At 35.9% G+C, this 24,327-nt stretch overlaps 1 protein-coding gene across 1 annotated transcript in view; it reads right to left on the reverse strand.

Moving 5' to 3' along the window:
- Positions 1-24,327, reverse strand: part of LOC113051803 (zinc finger protein 609-like) — a 49,601-nt gene that overhangs the window by 19,271 nt on the left and 6,003 nt on the right. Inside the window, exon 2 of the mRNA XM_026215900.1 lies at positions 18,964-19,832. Coding sequence (XP_026071685.1) covers positions 18,964-19,707 — 744 coding nt within the window. The 5' untranslated portion in view covers positions 19,708-19,832. The remainder of the gene's footprint in view (positions 1-18,963; positions 19,833-24,327) is intronic.

The raw sequence follows: 24,327 nt of genomic DNA on the forward strand, positions 1-24,327 counted from the left end.
GCATTCCTGTTTACAGCTTTTGGCTAAATAATCAGCACTGCTATATCAAAAGCTGGGAGCCGACAACAGCAGAGATTTATTCTTGCCTAATTAAAAAACAATAATCGCCCCTCCCCTGTATCCAGTTCACTGGTGCTTAGCCTTCCGTTAGAGCCGCAAATATGGAAGTCATTTTTATAAATGATGAAGACATTTTCCGCAGGCAGAAGAAGAGCTGCTACAGCTGCTATATCTGGCTTATTCGCCTGTTGCTATAAGGACAGATTCTGCATTCCCAGAAGACATCCTTAAAAAAAATAATAGGGGGGAATAATACAATTGCTTTTTATGACTCCAAACACAAAACAGCCAGGATCAATCTGAGAATGATAGCAGTGCCTGTGGGTGAACCGTTGAGATGGAATCGATGGAGCCTAATAAACAGGCAATCAGCACGCACGCATGATGGGCTCTGTAACGTTCTTGACCCATCAATCTCAACTGGAAAGCTATGCAGCTCGAAGTAAACATCTCAAGCAGTTTTCCCACTTGGTTTCATTACTTTGGTCCAAATTTGAGTTTGAAAAAGAATCAATACAAAGAATGGAAGCTGCTTTAAGGCAAACAATCAGACGTAAATTATACGCAGTCAAAAAATACGCAGTTTCTGTAATTTATTAAATTACATTCTGTAAATGTTATTTACTGTATTTAACCCAGTATAATACTGCAAATTCCCTTTACAGTAAATAACTAATACTCTTTGCATCATGGGAATTTTCTCTTATGTCAAACTCCACATGCAGTGAGTTACTGTATTTCTTTTAAATTGTTGTATACTACTGTATTTGCCATAGTGCTCTGTGGCACTATTCCATTGAGGTTGTTTTATTTTCCTAATTTCTTACATTTGGATTGACAAGATGTGTCGTGCACCATGTTTACAATGCCACAACAGCTTGGGACAGACTATACTGGACGTGTTACATCGCTTGTAATGCTTTGTGTCAGAAACAGCGTGAGCGCTTGGAGTACTACTGTACGTCAGAAATATATAGGGAACTTTACCACGGTAAACTGTGCTGTCCTTTCAAAGACTTTGTCAGCTTATTGAATTAACATACCGAATTAAAATTTGTTTTTAATGAGCAACGCTTATCTTATATTAACATTAAGTTAACTAACGTGAATATTTGTTAAGGTGTAAGTTAATGTTGGCCAATAGCCTATTGAGAAAATAAATCCATATGTTAGCTAGGTTAAGATAGTTTTATGGTTAGCTGCATTATAGTTTTAGAATTAGGTTTAGTTTTTAATTGAATTTAAGTTTTGCTGCATTTTTTGGTATTTGTGTTTTAAAGGCAACTGCAATGAAGCATCAATAAAGACATGAGCATGCCAACCACGCTGCGACTGATAATTCAGGTAAGAGAACAAATAAGTATTGTTTTGTGTATTCTATATGAGGTTTACCTTTTAAAAGTGTGTCATTTCTACTTCTTGCTATTCAGGGAACACATTTCTGTCACTAACAAAGTGGATGGAGAGCGAAAGTGATGGTCACGTTTTGGAGCAGCATGGGTTTTGCAGACGGCTATGTATTTCTTTTCCCATTATGCTTCTGTTGCCTAAAGATTCTTTGTGAGGATAAATCCAGAGAATTCAACATAATGCACTGCAAAATATCCTAAGACAGGAGAAATGGTGAAGATGAACTGGTCCTGCATTGGAAGACTGTGTTATACATGAAATATTTTAAATAAAGAGTTTGATATTTTGTAATTATTGTGTCTGTTTTAAATGAATGCCAGTAGTACATAAAAAATATATAAAATCAAATGAAATCTATATTAAAATAATAAATTAAAGTAGTATATTAATGAATTGGACTTTACTTTAAACAGTACAGTACAACTGTAAATCAAATACAATTTGCTACTGTAAACTAGGGATGGGCAATATATCGCATGCGATTGTCATGTGCATTTCTTCAGTAAAGCCGGTTCCATGATTACCGCTAAATCACCATCACCTGCTTTCAAATGGAGCGCCATTTAATAGACAGAGCGATAGATCACTGACAAGCTACGCAATATCGCGTTCATTATCCAAGGCGATTCATCTGCGAAAATGAACGTGATATTGTGTAGTCAGTGATCTACGGTTCTGTCTATTAAATGGTGCTCCATTTGAAAGCAGGTGATGGCGATTTAGCGGCAATCAGGGAACCGGCTTTACTGACTAAATGCTAGTGACAATCGCATGCGATATATCGCCCCTCCTTACTGTAAACATTAATTACAGTAACTTAAAGTTACTGTAAAAACCCATTGAAATGTTTAAGTGTGCTTTCATTTTTTAACATTAACAATATCCTCGATGAGTACTTCTCAAATGTTTTGTTGCCAACAATCCAAAAAAAAGATGGACCCACTTGCTAAAATATTAAACTAGGCTATATATTTTTATGTATGAAAACTCTTAATATTGAGCATTATATTATAAAAAGATGAAATTAATCAACTGTTACCAGAATTAAATTATTTGCTTCAAAATTGTCAATTAGAAATAAGATAATTGCAATTAATCTAATAATTACTGGACAGTCTTTACAAAGCAGAATGAAAAAGTTGCTGAATGTTCGTAACATAAAATAAAAATCATTAAGTATTTCATTCAAATCTCAAGTTGACAAATAATGCATATAAAAAAAAAAAAAATGTAAAAAAATTTTGACCCCAGTTTTAAAACACACTCCCTATAACAATTTTCTACGGAATCTACTCATTGGTAGCAGTAAATGTGCTCTCTAGTGGGTTTTCCGCTGCATGAAGACCAGCGTTTTTCCAAAATTGAGTGAACATCAAAGGTTCCCATCTATACATCATTCTAAATAGCATTCACACAAAACCAAAAATCCAACTCTGATGTCAAACAGACTTTAGTGTGGAACTGCCTTGCACAAAAACATGAAGCAAAGAGTCAGTTAAACCAAACCACGGCTGAATTCTACTGTTCTGCTCTGATAGCAGCTGGACTGGGGTTTTGAGGCAGTGATCTGTCAGCTTTACTTAACTGCTTCTACGCTTTCCAAGATAACAGATGACCTACGCTGATCAACCCAGCCTAAGCTTATTTCATGCACTAAAAGAGTATGTTGTCCATCAGCATGCCTTTATATGTCCTTTTGGTTCTCTGAATTTGATAGTTATATAAATGCTTTTAAACTTGAAGGCTGGCGGTTTAAGAATGAAAAACGGTTGAACAGTTCTACAGAATGGAATGGAAATGAACAATGTGGTTTTTAAGTCAAGTCAAATTCAATGCTCATGCCGCAAGATCCGACACAACAATTTGTCTGCTGCATAAAAATAAATCTGCATAAAACAAAATTATGCCAAAATAAAACAGCCACAGTGAGCATTTCCTTGCACTGCACCTTCTGAATCTGCATTAAAAGTATAGTTGGTTTGTGGATTGGCTTCTGCACAGCAGGTGTTTAGCACCATTCTTTCAACATGGCTCGGTTGTGTCTGCCCATCCCCCATCCAGGCTCATTTAGCTTCGTCCATGCAGCTGGTTAGCTTGGGCTCATGCCCAGTATTGTTTACGGGCCTGTGGGAGGCTGGAGGGGAAGAGGGAAGGCCCCTGAGCTGAGTGAGAGTGGCGACCTGCATTCCTCGTAGCTGAGAAAATGGATGCCTGAGAGAGGAACACCAGCAGCAAGAAGCAAAGGCTTCACAGAAGCATTGCAGATGATTCGGCACGGATGTGCAAAAATTCATTAGCAATATTCTATAACTTCATTATTAATACTTTTTACAAAAACAAAACAACACATTACAGAATTTTTGGGGAAGGTGAATCAAAGGGATGTCGCCACTGACAGCGATTAAATAAGTATAGCTTTACTCTGGGTTGCAACTTGCTGTTCCTACTTGACTGCTGTTGCATGAAGTTCAAAGTTTACATTCCCATTGGGGTGTACTTGCATAAAGCTGAATTTGTGTCATCTTTGCTTCATTACCAACATGTCATTCACGTTGCCTCACCGAAAATAAAACTGAAAATGAAAATACACTGTAAAAAAAAAGTTTATTCGAGTTAGGGCTGCACAATTATTAGAATTTTTCTAATCGTGATTACAATTAAGGATGCCACAATTATGTTATCATTCAAACTGGCAATTAATCGTTTTAAAGTCCACTTATGTTATTCTGTGTGCTTAAGATGCGTTTATTCTTTCTACATGTTATCTTTAGGGTTTTCCATAGTTTTAATTCTAATTTTAGAAGAAACCAATCCCATGTTTAGTTGACATTTGAGGCTTAATACTACAGAAAAGCACAAAGTTTTTCAGTTAGTGTTTTCAGCTTGTTTATTTTCATATAAATATACATCAAACAATAGTAAAAAAAAAAAAAAAAAAAAAAAAAAACATAATTCAGTGTAAATTGTAATAATCGTAATAATCGCAATTACAATTTCAAGGGGATAATTGACAATTATAATTTTTGTCATAATCGTGCAGTCTTGAATTGAGTAATTTTTTACAAGAAAACACTACTTTAGTATTTCTACTTCAGAATTTCATGAATTCAGCGTGTTACCTGCTGTTCCGTTGCAATTAATTGTGAAATTAAAAATGTCTGACTGAGTGAAGTTTTTTTTTCTTTCCATGTAGTAGATGATGGACAATTACATATGTGAACATCCCTTTACATGTAAAATAACATTTCCACTAACGGGAACAACTAATTTATTGCTGCATACTAGTGTCCACATACTGTGGAACAGGCAAGTCAATCACTAGGTCATTTTAGTTCAGATTTAACAATCATTAATTGACTTCTTCAGTAATAGAAGTTATAGAACTGTATGAAATTGGTATTAATACACTATAAAATACATAAATAAATATATACTTTTGCTGTTCTTCTAAGATGATTTTGGAAGCTTTTTTAACAATTGATTTTTTTATTTATTTGGTTCCACCGTGTTTGCTGATATTCAGTGTTTTATATTTAAACTTTATGTAAGTTATTTTTTATTTTATATTAGGCCTATATCATGATGTAAGGCTTTTCTAAAAAATAGAATGTGACTTTCATACACAATCAACAGCTCTGTGTAACAAATGCTGCTCCAACTGAAACCATGTGCTGGTGATTTACTACTAATCATAGGAGCGGCTTTACTGACGAGATGCACATGAAAATCGGCTAAAAAAAATTTGCACAGTCCCAGCATGAGGATTTTATATTTGTTTGGTTAATAAATTAAATATTCTATGTTTAAATGTAAGTGAGTTTGTCGCACTCTTTTGTTGTTGTCAATTCAATCAATTGACACCGAAATGCCACTAGTTCGAAAGTGAAAGTAAATTGCGCACAAGAATTTACATGTTATTTTAAAGCAAATAAAAGCAAGGCAAACCCTAATGAACTACCTCAACGTCAAACTTGGAGTACATTATATCTCACACACTTTTTTCCCCAAAATGTAATAGGATTACTCCTACGAATCATACGGTTTGTAATGCATACCGAACAGTTCGAAACGAATTCACAGGGCTCCAAACAAAAAAATCTAATAAGGAGCCATTGGCTCCTATAAAAAAAAAAATATATTTTATTTATTCATTATTTAATTTTTTTTCTTTTTTCTTTTTTTTACATTTCAATCATACCATCATGTGTTTATGTCTCATCTTTATTTTACTTTATCAACATCTTTATCCATCTTGTAGATGACCTGGGAACTAGGGTTCACTTAAAGTGTGAACTAAATTATTTTCCAACTTGAAATATACAGTCACCCATTGTTTATTACACAGAATCTTTACTAATATCTTGGACCATAAGCATCACTTGGCCACTGAGTATAGTTTGGGCTCCTCCTCAATGCATCCTGTAAATGTTGTCCTACACCTTAAAGATAAAGGTGCTTCACGATGCTATAGAAGAACCTTTTTTTGTCTAAATGATTTCACAAAGAACTTTTAACATCTGAAGAACCTTTAAAATTCACAAAAGAATCTTTGTGTTGAAAAATGGTTCTCCAGATTATAAAAAGTTGAGAAAGATATGGTTCTTTAAAAGAACCTTTGACTGAATGATTCTTTGTGGAACCAAAAATGGTTCTGTTAAGCACCTTTATTTGTAAGATAGTAGTAAAATGCAATTTTATAATAGGAGTTGAATCATGTAGACAACAGGTTAAGTAAAAATATTAATATGCAATAGCACATAAATATATTGCAAAATGCTCCTCTTTCGAGAAATTTTTCTAGCTGACTGATGAGCTTATGGACACCGAATGGTTATTGAGGTTAATGTATATTATGCTGCAATGTTTACAAGCTTTACACGTTTTCCACAGTTTGAAACTGTTCTACTGTAGGCTCTCTTATAAAACAGCCAACCTTTTGATGTTAATTCATAATCATTATGTACTCTAGTAGTAAAGAGAAAGGTACGATAGGTTCACGTGCTGCTGGAATTGAGGCAACTAACTCGGGATTACGCTCGCCGCATTAGCACCAAAACTTTTGTTTGAATTTCGTTAAGAATTTGGCATAATTTAAAGCCGATACTTTGTTAATCATAAAGTAAAAGAGTACAAAGCTTTTTGCGATTTCTGGACAGCAAGTGCGCTTCACGTAATGAAGTCCATGCTAAACAAAACACAGTAAAGACTAAGATCTTGTTAAGAAGAAGCCATATTAGTAATTATTACAAACGAGCATTGTTAACGATATTGCCAATATCAACACAGCTGACAGCTTGACCTGTTGTAGTTTGTTCAAGTTGTGCGCAAATGCGACCGTTTTAGTCGCAGTTTGGCATCCTGATACGCTTGTCGTTACTCCCCTAATATATATAAATACATATTAATACAAATAGCTGAAAATCCGTTTCTGAAAGCACTGCGGCTCGTTCCTTTCAGGGCTGTTAGACTAACAGACAACACACATGCTTTAATGTTGACCGATCTTGTCATCTAGTGAGAATGTTTAACGTGAACAAAAATTCAGCTCGTTCCAGACACAGCAGATCCAGCTAAATTCACAATGCTTTGATTGCTCTTTCAAACCACATCTTGCTTTCTTTTCTTAAATGCAAAAAGGATGGATGAAAGACCAAAAAATATATAAATATATATATACAAATCCATATGTCAAGCCAAGTATTAATAATATGTAACAGATCAGAGAGTGATAAAGAGTAAAACAGATGAGGGGGAGGGGGTAGCAGAGCAAATTCTTCCCCCTCCTCCATCATAGCACCTCCTGGTGTGACCAGTCATTCACTAACAACAGTATCTTTTACAATAATAAACCACATTCATGTCAAGGTCACCCTCTCTGGAAAAGCCTGGTTTGAGAGGAAATCAGCCCAGAAACACAGCCTCTCTAGCACTTTGCTTCATCATACATCTTTTGACAACAAATGCAAAAGAACAACACGACTTGCTGCTGGGTGCCAGAATCAACATCCAGCGCTCCTGCTACATGAACTACACCTCTGGCCCACAATCCTGGAGAAAAACAAGTCTATTTATAAAACATTTTCCCAAATATTCATTGTTATGGTCCTTTTATGCAGGTCATGTTAAACCGGCCCTTTTACAACTTCATTTTAGTTAGTTTTGCTGGGTTTTTTTGCACTTCTAATTTTTCAACTATAAAATATCCATCATAACAAAACATGAAATACATTGCAATGCATGTTTACAATCAAAACAAGGTGGAAAAAAAACCATTTCAAAATAGTTTTCAAAAACTATGCCACAGTCATCACAATTTTGCCACTAGTTTTTTAGTTAAGTTTGTGTACTTTACAGCAGATATATCACAATTTACCTTTATTATATGTCATTTATAATCAAGCTGTGATTGAATCAAATTATCAATGTGTGAGGGAAAAAAAGATCTGGGTTTAAAGATAGATAAACTACTAGCCACAATCTTAAAAGTAAAGTTACTTTATTGAAATTGCTGTGAAAACCCTCTTTATTTATAAGAATGAACGTTTTTTTTATAGTGGAAAAGTTTTCCTTGGATTATTAAAATGTTCCTCAAATTAAGAAAAAAGGGTTTTTTGGCGAACCCATAGGTTTATTTCTATGGCATAACTGCGAAAGACCTCTTCTGGAAACTTTATTTTTAAGAGTGCATAAAATAAGCCTGAGCAAGACAAGTCGACCACAGAATGCTTTTAAACACAATACAGAATTTGAGATATGGTGGGGGGGGGGGGGGGGGGGGGGGGGTTTAGATAAAAAGACTTTGCCTTCTGTTCATTTAATGAGCTCAGATCTCAGATTTGTGATTTAATGGAATTGCGTCGCAATAAGATAAAAAGAATAAACATCTAATTACACATTTCCGGTGTACCATAGCACACAATGACAGAACCAAACAGTGTTTTATATATCCACTTACAAGACAAGTTGTTTTTCATGCTGTTAGATTTCCCTGGAGAACCACAAGCCAACTATTTATGGAAGTAATGCATTCTGCTGCTTCCTCTCAACAGAGAAAAGACTCTATGTGGGTGGTACTCCATCTAACAGATACAACATATATACAGATCCATGGGAGGAACAGCTTTTTCATGATTCTCTGACCTCGGAGCTGAACTAGGGTCTAGTAAACTGAACAAAAGATGATTGGTGACTGCAATGGGAAAACCATCCAGTCACCCACAAACCTTTACTCTGAATTGACTATCAAGACACTATTATGAAGTTGAGAAGATTCGTTTTTTTACCTTTGTTTTAATTAATTGTTTTCCATAGTGTAGAAATTTGATGAAGGAAGACTTGAAATTTGGTCAATTATAATAAAGCTGAGACTGCTGGAACCCAACGCTGTTGTGAATGACAGCCTCTCCATTAATAACAGTATCAAGCAAACCAGAATTCAGCCCATTATTAAAACAAACCAAATTATGATCCAACAGGAAAATGTATGTTTATCCAGCCACACTACAATTTCACTTTTTTTTTTTATTAACAATATTATTAATATTTCATTATAATTTAGGCTCAGTGTTTGGATCTCATTTCTAGAGCTCTTCTTTGTTTTCCCTTTTATTTTTAACTGTAGAATGCACAGTTGTCACATGACCTACAATTTGTTATGCTCCCATAGTGATGAAAACAGTGCAAGGTTTCACTACAGGAGGCAACTCCCACAGAGATCACATCACATGACACGATCTGTGAAAAACCCCAGCCATCCACTAATGGTGAAACTGAAGATTTCATTGAATAAAACTTTACCACACATTCTTTTGCATTTGCCACTGAGGTTTAGAGACAGACACATTGCATCCTCAGTTACAGTGGCTAAGAAATATTGCCAAGCCAAAGTACAAGCAAAAGCCAAGCTAAATTACTGGTCTCCTAGTTATTGGTCTATGTTATTATCTGCAGACAATATCTTTACCACTGGTCTGTACTGCTATGGTCACCTTAATGCACATCCAGTGAAATAGTGAGGTCAGGTTTTCATGGATCTCCTGCCGCAGCCGCCATTCAATCAGGGCATGTAGTCTACACACTGTACAGCTGGTTCTGATAAAGACTGTCAGGTCAACAGCTAGCCTCAATAGAACCAATGCTAAAACACATACACTTACAGGTTAATACAACCCTGAAAGCGTGACAAACGGGCAAATTCGACAATGAAAATTACAAATAAAAAAGGCTCCAAAGTAATGATATTATTATTATTATTTATGATTGATAAATCATGGCAAAAAAAAAAGAAATGGAAAAGAAAGGGAAAAAAGCCAGTTGTGTTGATGTTTAGGTTTAGGTAGTCTCTTTGGGTTCGAATAGATGCAATGCACATGCAACCAAATATATGACCCTGGACCACAAAACCAGTCTTAAGTGTAATGTGTGTTCGAAATTGATATTTATATCATAAATAAGCTTTCCAATGATGTATGGTTTGTTAGGACAGGAGATACAACTGTTTGAAAATCTGGAATCTGAGGGTGCAAAAAAATCTAAATACTGAGGAAAAACGCCTTTGAAGTTGTCCAAATGAATTCCTAGCAATGCTTATTACAAATCAAAAATTAAGTTTTGATATATTTACGGTAGGACATTTACAAAATACCTTAAATGGAACATGATCTTTACTTAATATCCAATTTTTTGCATAAAAGAAAAATTTACAATTTTGACCCATACAATGTTTTTTTTTTTTGGGCTATTGCAAAAAATACACCCCAGTGACTTAAGACTGGTTTTGTGGTCCAGGGTCACAGATGTTAATCCATCTGCAAAGTACAGAGTACATTAAAAGCTTTTAAAATCTGAAATTGGATTGCTGAAAATATATGTAATTTAACAAAAAATGTAACCAGCCCGGGACTCGAACTCACAACCTTTCGATTAGAGAGTCGGACTCCCAATCGAAAGGTTGTGAGTTCGAGTCGAGGGCCGGCAGGAATTGTAGGTGGGGGAGTACATGTACAGTTCTCTCTCCACCTCCAATACCACGACTTAGGTGCCCTTGAGCAAGGCATCGAACCCCCAACCGCTCCCCGGGTGCCGCAGCATAAATGGCTGCCCACTGCTCCGGGTGTGTGTTCACTGTGTGTGTGTGTTCACTGCTCTGTGTGTGTGCACTTCAGATGGGTTAAATGCAGAGCACAAATTCTGAGTATGGGTCACCATACTTGGCTGAATGTCACATCACCGTCAGATTTGTTGTAGGTATAAGCTGGCTTTTCATAATTTTTTTTTTTTTTTTTTAAATAGACTGCTCAAATAAAATTCAAACATCCAAAATATGGTTTAAAAATTGTAAGAATTGTAAGAATTTCACAGGGACTTTTTTTGTTCAATATTTCCAAAAACCTGTGTACTACAGCCTAGCATACTGTGATGAGTATAAGTTGTTTACAATCATTAGAAGTTCAGCTTTTAGTCTCAAAACAAGCCATTCATGTCATCTCCTCTGATCAATAAGAGGGTATTGACATAAGAACAGTTCAGCTATATAAAGCACCAGACACATGTTTAAGATCAATATTCTTATCAGCATCATCTGCACTATCATTGCTCTTTTGAATCAAACCCTTTTAAGGAGCCCTATTCACATGTCAAACTCAATACAAACAAGCTAATACATTTAAAGGGACGGTACACCCAAAACTATTTCATTATTTCCATTAGTTTTTCTTTTCTTCCATGGAACAAAACATTTAAGAGAATGGACATTCTGCTAAATAACCATTTTGTTTCCCACCCAGAGAAAAAATGGGTTAAATTAGAGTTAAATAAGGCAACTTACACATCAATAATGATCCCACAAAAAAAAAGAAGGTCACAGTAGGGGGATGCAATTATGCTGTGTAGACTTACACTTCTAAAGACCGAGGGGAAAAGCAAGTGATTCATTAATAACTGCTGCAGCAATCAGTGTAACCTTGTGCTGAGTACAGAAACTCACACAATACTGGGGAAAAAACACACTGATGTCAAGAATATTAAAGCACCATCAATCAGCTGCAGTCAGGAACAACATGGACTGACTCACCAGTTGTACATGATTTACACATAAGCTATTTTTATCAGTGCGTATGCATCATTACAACTGGTTACAGATTGACACCACCGATAAAATGGCACAAAACCGGTTCTGGCCAGACGCTGTAAACAAAATGGTCATGTCCTCCAATTTCCCCTCATTTGAATGGATATTTATTGACTCTTACGATGAAGCCAAGCTCACAGTCTTGGAGCAGTACAGTGCTCTGCTGAGCCTTTACAATCACAAGGGAAAAACAAACACATATATTAGGTAACTTACACGTCTGAGTTAGAGCCTCACAATATTCAAAAGCTTATGTTTTTATTATCTTCTACATGATTCAGTATTTAGTCAAATTTAGTGCCAAAACTAAAAAAAATAAAAATAAAACGGCTTTTGGTTGACAAGAAACCAAAACCTCTGTAGTGCCACACGATTGAAATTCAGTACTACTGACATTGCAGTAAATACCAGATTTATTTATTGATTAATTTATCGATTTATTTATTTTTCATTTTAGGATCAACTCAGTACCTAACGGTATCGGTATACTTCAAACGAAGTTCGAAGTGGCTGAGCGACGGTATACTGTTTCCGAACATTCCCACACTGCCGCACTGTTTGAGGAGGGGTGTAGATTAATGTAAACGTGACTCGTGACACTCGTGTGTATCCCTTAAACACAAAAACAATGAAATGATGAGGTGTAGGCAATCTAGGTGTGATGCGGGCACCAATTGTCAGAATATTATAGACAAAAGAAGAATGTTTAGCAGCAGTTCTAAGTATTATGTTTGAAATACATAAGAACCATAATCAGTCCTTTATGGGAAGTGTGAATGTCTCATAATCTGTAAAACTTTAGCATGATGTGAAAAAACTAAAAATTGTAGTCAGTTTGTTACTTTATTTTATTAGTGTTCATTTATTATGTTAAAATGGATAAATTGTTACACCTTTTTATATTTCATGTGGTGTCAAGATTTACTTTTGATAAATCAAAGGTTTATTATTGTATGTTCGTTGGGCATTTCATTTATTGTATACCCTTTAAATTCGCTTATTGAAAGAACAGCATTTATTTGAAACATGTATTTGGTACCTGCTACCTTATATCTTTACTCTTTCCTTTCATTCTTTTCATGGCTTTGGAAAACTTGTCTCGGATGTTTCTCTGCGTCGCTTTTTGCATAACTCCGGGTCGCCGACAACAAGCTTCGTTAGTATTTCTTTCTAGGAATTAATGCTTTCTCTGAATCTTTAAAGTCTCTCCGCGAGTGATCGTACAGGTGTGGATATATCTGTGTAGCTCAACTATTCGACGCTCCAGTGTATTCATGTTGCTAGTGTCTAGACCAGAGGTATTGTTCTCTCTTGCCTGACGACCTCCATTGAATGAGAAACGAACCAGAAAAAAAAAAAAAAAAAAAAAACAATCGGAACACACCCACCGATTACGTAACTGCCACGAGCCAACAGCAACTCAAGTGTTTAGGAGCCGAAACAAACTCCCCCAGAAAGTGCGCTTTGGTCAGCTGTTTTGAACTGCCGAAAGCAAACTCAAAATAAACTTAGTTTCGGCCTGATTTTGTTCTAAATGAAGTCATATCAGTTTGTTCTTCGATTTCATTTGAAGTGTATCGGGGCCTAAAGTACCATCGAATTCCCTACTGTGAATATATTGCAGACGTTGCATAGATTACATTTATTATACATTATAGTTCATTTGAAATCCTGTATGGAAGAGAGCAGCCAGAACATTCTCCTAAATAACTAGACAGTCAGATGGGTTTGGAATGACATTAATTGTCTATATTTTCAAAAGCATCTACATTTTTCACTAAGCAACAACTATTAATTATATGTGTTACACATTGTTTTTGAGACACTCACAGTAATACATCTTAACAGCAGATACATTGCTCTGTAGAAATATGTGGATGGGCTGAGCGTTCAGAGCAAAGAGAAGGGTGGCACCCTGAGCTGTGGACATGGCTGACATTGATTATGGGAACATGGAAGTATGGGAATATGAGCCTTTCATCTCACATGTGCACTGTGCACCCCTGAAGCAGCAAAACATACTTCACAGCACGTTCTCTCCACATAAAACATCCATAGCATTACATGATGTAACGAGTAACTTAGACTGCATGGGGAAAAACACTACCCTCAGCACCAAGACAGCATTAGTGTTGCTGAATTGCTCAATTCATTCAGGGGCTCCCATGACGAGAGGGTGTGAAATAGTGAAATAAACACAAGATGGATGTGAGACAGGGAGAACATGAATATCTTAACAAAGGTGCACAATTCAGCACAGAAATAAGCAAAGAGAAATAAAAAAAAAAAGTTTCCTTTTCAATCAGACAGAGCTGGCAAATAGGCTATTTGATGAAGAAGAAATCAATGAAGTAGCCATATGTCAAAATTGGCCAACATTTTAGATAATTTTTAAGCATGTTGGTTGCACCACATGGATGTGGTTTATTGTAGAACAGTTTTACCCCTATTTTTTTATACAAATAAGCAGTTTTTTTTATGCATAATAGCAAATTATGCCAATCTATATAATTATGAAATCAAGACTGTTGTTTCATCCTGAAATTGAAGTTTCTCCCCAAAACTATCCAAATGAATTTTAATTCAGAAATGAAATGCATGCTCATCATAGAAGATAATCAAGTCAATTAATGTATATCTGTAATCAAGTCAATGCATGGATCATGTATAATTGCATTTTCAATGTATTTTTGAATAAACCAATAAAGACAAAAAAAAAAAAAAAAATCAAGCCATTGAGCCAGTAAGAGTTAAAAAATTACAATCTAAATGCATTTCAGTTTCACTCACACCATCATAACTAGCACCAGAACTGACTTTTATGCAGCATTTAATGCCAATATAGATGTGCATGTTAAATTGTGAACTAAAGCAGCATTAGACACCGTCTGCATTGTCTTCTGCACAAAGCATCTGTCGCTGAAATCTTCAACAATACCCTCTAATCTTCTTAAAAGGATCTTTCCAGTGACACTAACCTCATTAGAGCAAGAGTAACTCGACACACAATGCCGGAGCACAGAGATGTTAAACACACCACAAGACTAAGCAAGATTGAATGGCAGTTCTTTACACATTCTGCGGTACAAGAAAGATGTATGAATGAGCTCTTGTGATTTTCTTGATCAAAAAATAATCTTCCACTTTTCATAGCAGCCCAAGGGCTTAAAGTACTGTGCTTGTCAAAATGAAAGAACTGCCATTACAAAGAGATTCATGATGGTCCAATGCCCAACCCCACAACATTGGGTTACTTTACACAACAGCTGTTTTTGCTAAAGGAGGCGGCGAAATTAATTTTCATTTCGGCAAAACAATGCGCAGCACATGCTATGCATTATGTAAAGTTTTCTGCAAAAATGACAGTCAATCACTTCAAGTTACTGTACCATGAGAGCTGTTCAAATGATCAGACCGCATGCCCTAAACAGACTACAACACATCCCGATTCATAATATGCATCCAAAGCAGTCAGCCAGAGTGGGATTAGTGCATCTCAAACATAATGCATAATGTATGCCAAAAGATTCTAGAATGATGACTGTTTGCTGTGGATTTCTGAAAGTGTGCTTCAGGCTAGTATTGTTCACGAAACCAGACAGAACTATGCTGCATTTCTCTCTCAACTAACTCTCTTGTGACAAATTCAAGGCTGAAACTGCAACAGTTTTGATAAAGATCCACAATATATTGGAACCATATTGATTATAAAGAGATATTAGTGTTTTTTTATGGCATCAGTATTGGCATTGAATAATGGACAATTAAATTTGGATGCTTGCTTCTACTAAATTTTTTAAAGCTCAATTACTCCTGCAGTTATCTACCTTTAACTCTAGTACTAAAAGTGATGATGCTAGAAAACAAAGCAAAGCAAAGGTTTAAAGGGATAGTTGACCAAAAAAATGTAATTATCCTATGATGGACTCACCCTCAAGTCATTCTAGGTGTATGTAATTTTTTTCTTCTGCAGAAGCTTGAGATTACGGTTTCTAACTTTTAAAAATGGATATGTTTCTTACACAAATGCATCAATTCAGTTCAGAAGGCCTTTATTTACCCCCCAGAGCTGCATGGAGTACTTTACATGATGGATGGATGCATTGTTTTGGTCTTCAAAATCTCAACCTCCATTCATTGCCATTATAAAGCTTGGAAAAGGCAGGGATTTTTTTTTATATAACTCTGATTGCATTCGTCTGAAAGAAGATCATATACACCTATGATGGCTTGATGGTGAGTAAATTATGGGGTAATTTTCATTTTTGTGTGAACTAGGCTTGCCGCGATAGACGTTGTTGACGGTGATAAAAGAGGTTTTTTGCCTAATGTGGCACTAACCCCCCACCGTCATTTAGATTTTTTTGCAGTAATAAAAATCATTTAGTTCAGTAAAAGAACCGATACTACAATAAAAAACTGAACGCGGCTGCTCATTGCAGCATGCCGAACGACTGTTGCATCACAGATAAGATTTCATTTATCAATTGAGGAGAATGAGTCGAGCCAACTGACAAGAAAAGTGAGGTGAGACAGACAAGACGATGGCGGATGATGATGATGATGATGATGAAAGTACTACGTACAAACTAAGGCGGAGCTTTGACGCAGAAGTATAAATCAGCCTTTAGTTCACCCAAAGATGAAAAATTTGTTACACATTTCTGTTAAAAACTTTTACTCCATGTCATTCAAAAACCACAAGAATGTAATTTATTTTTAAAACAAACATCCTGCCATTGAAAGTCCATGTAACAAAAACTTTAACAATTTTAAAAGTTCTTCACAAAGCAAACATGCAAGTTTGAGTTTCCTTTGACCATATTTGATGTGCCCTATATGCATATTTGTTAATCAACTGTTCTTATGTGAATAAAAGCCTAATTAAATCTGTACATAGTATAAAGCAAATATATCTCTCCAGCAAACTCGGATTATACATTTTGATTTATATGGAGTTTTGGTTACATGGACTTTCATTGGAGGAACAAAATCTCTCAGGTTTCATTAAAAAAAGATGAATGTAAGTCTTATGGGATTGTAATGACATGAAGACGAGTAAATGATGACCATTTTTATTTTGGGGTGAACTAACCCTTTACATTATGTACATTTAAAAGCATCAAAACATTGCAAAACAACATTACAATAAAAATTGCAGATTAATTTGTTTAACAAAAAAATATTCATTAAATTATTTTTTGCCATAAAAAGAAAATAATTAGCAGCTTATCGATATTGGCCAGATCTTTTCTTCAGAAAGTGTAGTTAATCTAGAATTTGGAACCAAATATTAATGCCTCATACTTTGGTCTGAAATTTCAACTGCTATAGTACCGTTCAATATAGTGGTCGTGTGCCCAAATTTTAATACTTTATACTTTAAGCATGTGAACTGTGCAGCAGCCCTGATTTCTTCAGCAGTCCTCTTTCGCCTCGGTGGAACTGTGGGAGCGCTGACAAGCTCCTTAGTGTGTAGGAAGTTAAAGACTTCATCCACTTACAATGCAACCCTCCCCTCCCCCTCATTCATTTAGCCAAGTCATTTGCTCCCCCTTCTCCTTCCTCTGGCCCTCGAGTGGCCTTTTTTTCTCAGCAGATCTGAGCAGAGCACCTTCCAACCTCTCGCGAAGCTACAAACAGACTTCACCGCTAGCATTTAACACATGATCTCTCCCCACCTCTGTTTGGAAGCACTGCGGCAACTTGAGGCATTCAACAGTTTTCTCTCATTTATTCATTCCTTCCCTCATTTATCGGTCTCTGTTTGTTTATCCCCCTCTGTTCTGCCCTCTAGCTTTCTCTCTGCTCACATTGAGAGGTGAAATGAGGCATGCTGGAAATTTGCTGGCTGACAATGGAGGACAGCTGCTCTCACTGCTCAAGCCTTTCATGAGCTGAATTAGCAGTGCGAGCTCGCCGCGCTCCCTTCCCCCACCCTTACTGCTGGCTTTAACACCCATCCAGACATACTAGCAGTCGCCATGTACAGAGCTGAGGGAAAAGCACCACGAAAAAGCTTTGTTTCTCAGATCTGCCATTGCTTTAATGGCTGATATTTTGCAACCTTGTATTCTTTAATCAATTACCTCTTGCATGCTGAATCATTCTCAGTGCTACCATAAACACCAAATTGAACATATTTTTGCACCAGCCAACGCTATTATCCCAAACTGAAAAATAGAGGTTGGCTGATTTGATTTTGCAGACTCTGAAAATTAAGGTGGGGAAAACGGCAAATATATATATATATATATATATATATATATATATATATATATATATATATATATATATATATATATATATATATATATATATATATATATATATATATGGCAATTTATAAAGTATATTGAATGTACAAGATATTGAAAGTTGAATGTGTCTTTCATGAACAATGTGACCTATGGGAATCTAAATTATATGAAATACCAGTTGACAATTAATTGTCACATCATAAACCGTAAAAAAGTACTCTAGATCTTACTACCAATTTATTATACAAATCTTTTTTTTTTCTATTTCAAGTTTTAAGTATTGTAATTATATCCACTTGACCTGAGGGGAAATAGTCAATCGATTTCGAAAAATCACCAGGAAACAAAGATCCAAGAACACACTGAGGAAACTGGGGAGAGTATAGGATTTGGCTTTGTTTTACAGTATTTAGGTCATCAAAAGCAACCTGAAATTATAGTTACAGCCCTAATCTGTTACAGATTTATCTTGTCACGGCATTTCATTGATCAGGACAAAAAACTTAGGGGGTGACCTTAAATAGGCACTGAAACCATTTCCAGAAGTCTCTTTGCTCTTGATGGACAAAGGAAATTCAATGTCGGCCAATACATAAAGCAAAAGAGTAGCAAACATAATCCTGAAATTAATATGACAATCCAGTTTTTCTTTTAGGGCAAATTGTTTGTACTTGCAAAAAGTTACATCATTACATTTTATACAAATAAAAGGCCAAAGTAAAGTGACAAACAAGCACTGGCATCACTTATCTTCTTAAGATCTGAAACTGGATTTGAAGCTTTAATTGGATTTTCTTTCCCAATTTTAATGATTCCCAGAATCACAGAAGCTGTTCTGTTCTGATTAAAAGCATGTATACAGCCAGTTAAGTTACTGCAAGTTAAGTCCCATCTTTACTATCAATAAAAGTGGGAAAAACGTCTATCAAAAAGCACACACAATGCCAAGAAAGGATGCGAAGAAAGCATTACTGCAGAGGAAGCAACTCACTTGTGTCACAGGTGTCTAGGTCGTTAACATTGACTCACGTTATCAATACTTCAGTAACAATTTCCATTAGCTGCGAAATGGTTTAAATACACAAGTGGGCCATCCACGCTTACCTTTTCATTTTTCACCTTCTTCAAAGCTCTGCATTCTCCGTCAAGCTCCTCTGGCTCTGATTTAATAGCTAACGGAGTGACAATTTCAACATTTTCCAGAGCGTTATTCCCAAGTTGCTCTGTTACAGCCATGTCAGCATTTTGTGTATTGTCAAAAGTTGTGTTGCGTGTGCTTCCAAACGCCTGAGCATTTCCTGCTATCTCCTTCTCAATTGCCACGACTGCAACTGGTCCGCTTTCGCTTTTTTCTTTCTTGTTTTTCCCACTCGATACTTCCTTCTCCTTTTTGCTGTTCTGCACACCACGTGAGGCCTTGGCGCCCTTCTCAACGCCTTTACCAGGAGTGGAATTACCGCCTCCTGAACTACCTGTCGCACCTGTAACCTCCCCTTGGGTCCGTCCCTGATGGTCCTTTTTTGCTCCATCTGCAGCTGGAGACTTGCTGCTATTGTCTTTAGAATTTTTGTTGCGTTTCGATTTCGATTTGCTCTCTTTGCCCTGAGGGGCACTCACCGGGCTCACAAACTTGATATTGTCTGGCAGAGCCGCTACTGCGCTAGGTGGAGCTGCCATTCCTCCTCCGTCCTTGGTGCCAGACATCTCGAGTTTGTCCTTCTCTAGGTCAGCGTCAAGGTCGATAATCAGATTTCCAACCCCGATATCCCACTCATCACCGCTGTCGTAAGTGTCCACCGCATTCGAGTCCACACCTTTCCCGCCTGCAGTGCCACCACTTAGGGACATTTTAGTGCCAGCGGCCCAGGTTTGTCACAGTAACGTCTGATTCCTCAGACTGCCAGGGTGTGGGGAGAAAGAGAACAGGAGCCTCAACGTATTGATGTCAACTTCCCAGTCACCCACATTTTGCCCTAGAGGAGAGACATACAAAAGGGATTATCTGACTTGAAATTGTAGTCAAAAGAAATGAAATGGTAAGAGATGAATATGATGCACTACACATGGACTTGACTTTCCACACAAGAGCAAACATAAAACTTGAGTATTAACCAAGGCTGAATTAGACAACTATTTTCCTGTACCTTTCCATTTTTTATATATATTGGAAAGTGGCAACCCAGCTCTCTAGATATCAGCAACGGCCATTATAAAACCTATAAACACTTGACCACTACTTTAGTAATTTAACACGTCTATTTCTCACATACAAAAGCATAATGTCAGACTCTGAAAGGTTTAGATAATATTGGCAATGTTTTTTTGTGAAGACATTTACTTCTTAACAGAGCACTGATGTGTGAAATTGTAAGCATCTTGACCTATATTATTTGCCAAAGTATAGGTTAAAGGGATAGTGCACCATGAATGAAAATTACCCCATGCTTAACTCACCCTCAAGGCATCCTAGGTGTATATTACTTTTTTCTTTCAGATGAAACAAATATGAGTTATATAAAAAAAAATGTATTGCCTTCCGAGCTTTATAATGGCTGTGAATGGGTGTTATTTTTCAATAGTACAAAAGAAGTCCAATAAAGCACATCCATCCATCATAAAAGGGTTCCACACAGCTCCAGGGGGTTGGGTTAATAAAGGCCTCTTGAAGTGAATCGATGCATTTTGGTAAGAAAAATATCCATATTTAAAACTTTATAAACCGAATGGTGTTTTATTGTGAAAGCGCGTAAGACAGTTAACAAGCAAGAGATTTCTTAAGTTTTAAATATGGATATTTTTCTTACAAAAACACTTCAATTCGCTTCAGGAGGTCTTCATTTACCGCTGGAGCAATGTGGGACACTTTTTATGATGGATGGATTCGCTTTATTGAACTTCTTTTGGACTATTGAAAAATAACACACATTCAATGCCATTATAAAGATTGGAAGCCAGTAAATAAACTCTGATTATATTTGTCTGAAAGAAGAAAGTCATATACACCTAGGATGCCTTGAGGTTGAGTAAATCATGGGGTCATTTTAATTTTTGGGTGAACTATTTGTAAGTTCTAATTTAAGTTATTGGGCTTTAATCAAAGCCTGATGTCTGTAAACTAATTAAGGTAGCCATTGTTGTACACAGGTCATGTCTGCTTAGCAAGGGTACAGCCAAATAAGATCACACAAGCACTTTGACCTCTGACAGTGTAAATAACTAACTCTCAAGTCTGGAGAATTTATCCTGCAGTGCTAAGGGGCTCGGGGCTGCAAACATGGGCTGGAAAGCAACTTGAATGACAACAGTGTTTTAATAAAAATGAATCCGCTCACACTAAATCTGTAAGAATCTGATTAACTCCTGTTAGTCTATCCATGTTTGAAATGCTTCACCAAGCTTAGCTGCAGATCAGTTCAGCAAGCGGAGGACTTTGTTCAGTGAGCTGGAGCTTGCATCACCCTTTTATTTAGTTTCATATAGTTTTTCACAAGTCTCTGATCATCACAAAAGCCAGATAGGGGCATGGAATGTGAGTGATAGTTCAAGCATCTCCCATGTACTGACTATGGCTGAAAAGGTCAATTTTGATCAAATGTTTACAATAATGTTTCATTTATATTACAATAATGAAACAAATTAAGAAAAATTCTAGCTTCCATATAACACTAAATTATAAAATATAATTTTATAACTCTAGAAAGACAGTCCTGATTAAGAAGATTGTGTTGCCATTTAAATAAAGATTTGGCTTCTACTACAACAGAGCCATTGGATTTCCTGCCTTGTAAATGACAATAGCTCATCGAGAACAATACACAGCCTTGTATTGATTGTAGGCCCCTTTATTGACGAGACCTCATCTGACGACCATGCGTGCTCTACATAATCCCAGATGGTAATTCTTTCACTGTGGGCAGATCTAAAGACTGCAGATGTTCTGCTGGAACAAACAGTCAAAGGGGTCAGAGTCAGTTTGTAACATCTGTAACTAACCTGTGCACCTCGCTTTAATGTGAAAAGCATGTTTGATCCCTTTAAAAGTCTAGGAGCTGCACAGTTTATTCAACTTATTCACAGAATGAGTGCTTTGTAATCACAAATCTCAATCATTTTAATCCTTTTGAAAATATGTGACATCCATCTTGATATCTGTTATAAAATGATATAAAACTGTGAACAGGGGAGCTTATTTTGAGCAAAAAGGCATTATTGCCAAGTATGTAAATTTAAGAGGTTAAATTCCAAAATTTAATAGCAGTAAAAATCTAACACTAATAAACTGTTTGGAACAGATTTATCATAAAAGTTCGTTGGAACTGATCCTAGAAAGCATTAAGTTCTTCTAACATAAGCTATTAAAAAGATCTTTTCAATCTCATACTAACAAATCATGACACAGGCCTTCTTTCGGAAACTTTATTCCAAATAAAAAGTGCATTAGAACCAACACATCACCACAACAAATGTTGGCTAATTTTATATTCATCAAATATAATAATTATTTTTAATTAATGCCACACAAAAGACAGAGATTAAGATTGATCTGCATTAGAAAGGTAACTTAAAGGTACAATCTAACAAACGTGTTTAACAGATCACTTGTAACAGCAATAGAGATTGCATGCTGAACTGAATGATGTGCGTAGCTTGAGTGGTGACACAACAGTTCATTCATAATGAGTGTATGGATCTTTCTAAGCATTCACAAACATTACAGAGCTACAGCAATATCTCTCTCTTCCAGCTGTATGCTCCCATCGGCTCAGAACTATTGATTTTTCTGGACTATCCTTACACAGGATCAGACAACTTTCAATACCAAAGCTTGTTTGTGGTAGGAGCAATATGCCATATGGACAAAAAGACAAAACAAAAAAAAAAACATTAAAAACCCTAGCTGTCTAGACTAAAGCTGAGCAAAACCTTTTTTCATATAAAGTATAGATAGTAAAGATCTATATCTGGCCTGCAGACAAAACTCAACTCTACAGACACTAAACAGCTAAAAAAAGAAAAAGAGAGTGAGAAAGAGAGAGAGAGATTAAATACTGTCTGAGACGCAGGTAATAGAATCACCCGCCGGCTGACTGTCAACTTATCTCCATACAAGTACATTATAACTGATATATCCACAACATTATAACTGATAAAAGCAAATCATATTGAAAGTACATGATGTGAAATGTCACATATTTACTTGTATTTGGTGTCAAGTCACTGTTAGAAAAAATAAAATAAAATAGATATATAGCTGTGTTTTGGCCATGGTGTCATGGAATTCGTTTCATTTGATTAAATTACACTTCTTTCTAATATCAAATAAACTCTGGAGTTTCTTTTAAAAGCTGATTATTTTCCTTATGCTATATATATATTATGATTTCTCTGCTTTCGAGATGTTGTCTTCATTGAGGCTATTTGATATCTGTGCTGATTATTTAAATAGATACAACAGGGCAAATGCAATTCAGCTCTATTAACACACACTGAGTAGTGCACAATAGGTTCCTCCAACTAAAAAGTACTGTGGTGGTACCATGGGACTGTATAAACTTAGATCTTAACATACCATAAGTATTTACATGGCTAAAATATCAATGAACACCACAGTGGGAATATCAGGGGTTTCTGTAGATTTTATGAAGAGAAGAGATAAATTGAATGGAACACAATAAGCCAACACCGTCTCTAAATGTAAATGTATTTTATTAGCAATGCTTCAAAGTTTAAAAATACAACATCAAAAGATATTAATTATATCAAAATAAATAAAATATTTTTTATATAAAAATAAGCCTTAAAAAGCTTGAATAGCTTTGTGCTTAACCAATGGAATATGGAAATAACTTTTACTGTATTTGTGTTAATGTGCAAATGTCTAATGATTCTTAAATCAAGATAAATTTACTTGAGAAACAAAATGAAATAAAATAAGTAGTTTATGAGAAACTCAAACTATAACAAATATCTGTCAATATCAACTTATTCATCCTAAATCAACTTAAATCAAAATAGGGATGCACAATAAATATCGCACAAGCTGATAATGAAGGTGGATTTGCAGTTAGTCAGTTAACAACGGCTCCATGTAGTAACAGCTGCTCTATGTGAAATCATGCACCTGATGGAATTTACAGCTGATTAGAAAACCGGCTTTACTGACGAGATGCACATTAATCATCTGCCGATATATATCGTGCACCTCTAATACTTAATGTGCATCTTGTCAGTAAATTGTTCTGTAATCAGCGTTAAATCTCTACATGTGCATGCTTTCACGTGGAACAGCATTTATAAGCTACGTAAAACGTGAAAAATATGATTGTGGTTTTGCGCAGCTTGTCAGTGAGCAATGGCTCTGTTTAGTAAATGCTGCTCCACGTGTAATCACGCACGTGTAGAGATTTACCACTGATTACAGAACTGGCTTTACTAACAAGATGCACATTAAATATTGTGGGACATTTA

The sequence above is a fragment of the Carassius auratus genome, chromosome 32, assembly GCF_003368295.1.
Source record: "Carassius auratus strain Wakin chromosome 32, ASM336829v1, whole genome shotgun sequence".
In the NCBI taxonomy this organism is placed as follows: Eukaryota; Metazoa; Chordata; class Actinopteri; order Cypriniformes; family Cyprinidae; genus Carassius; species Carassius auratus.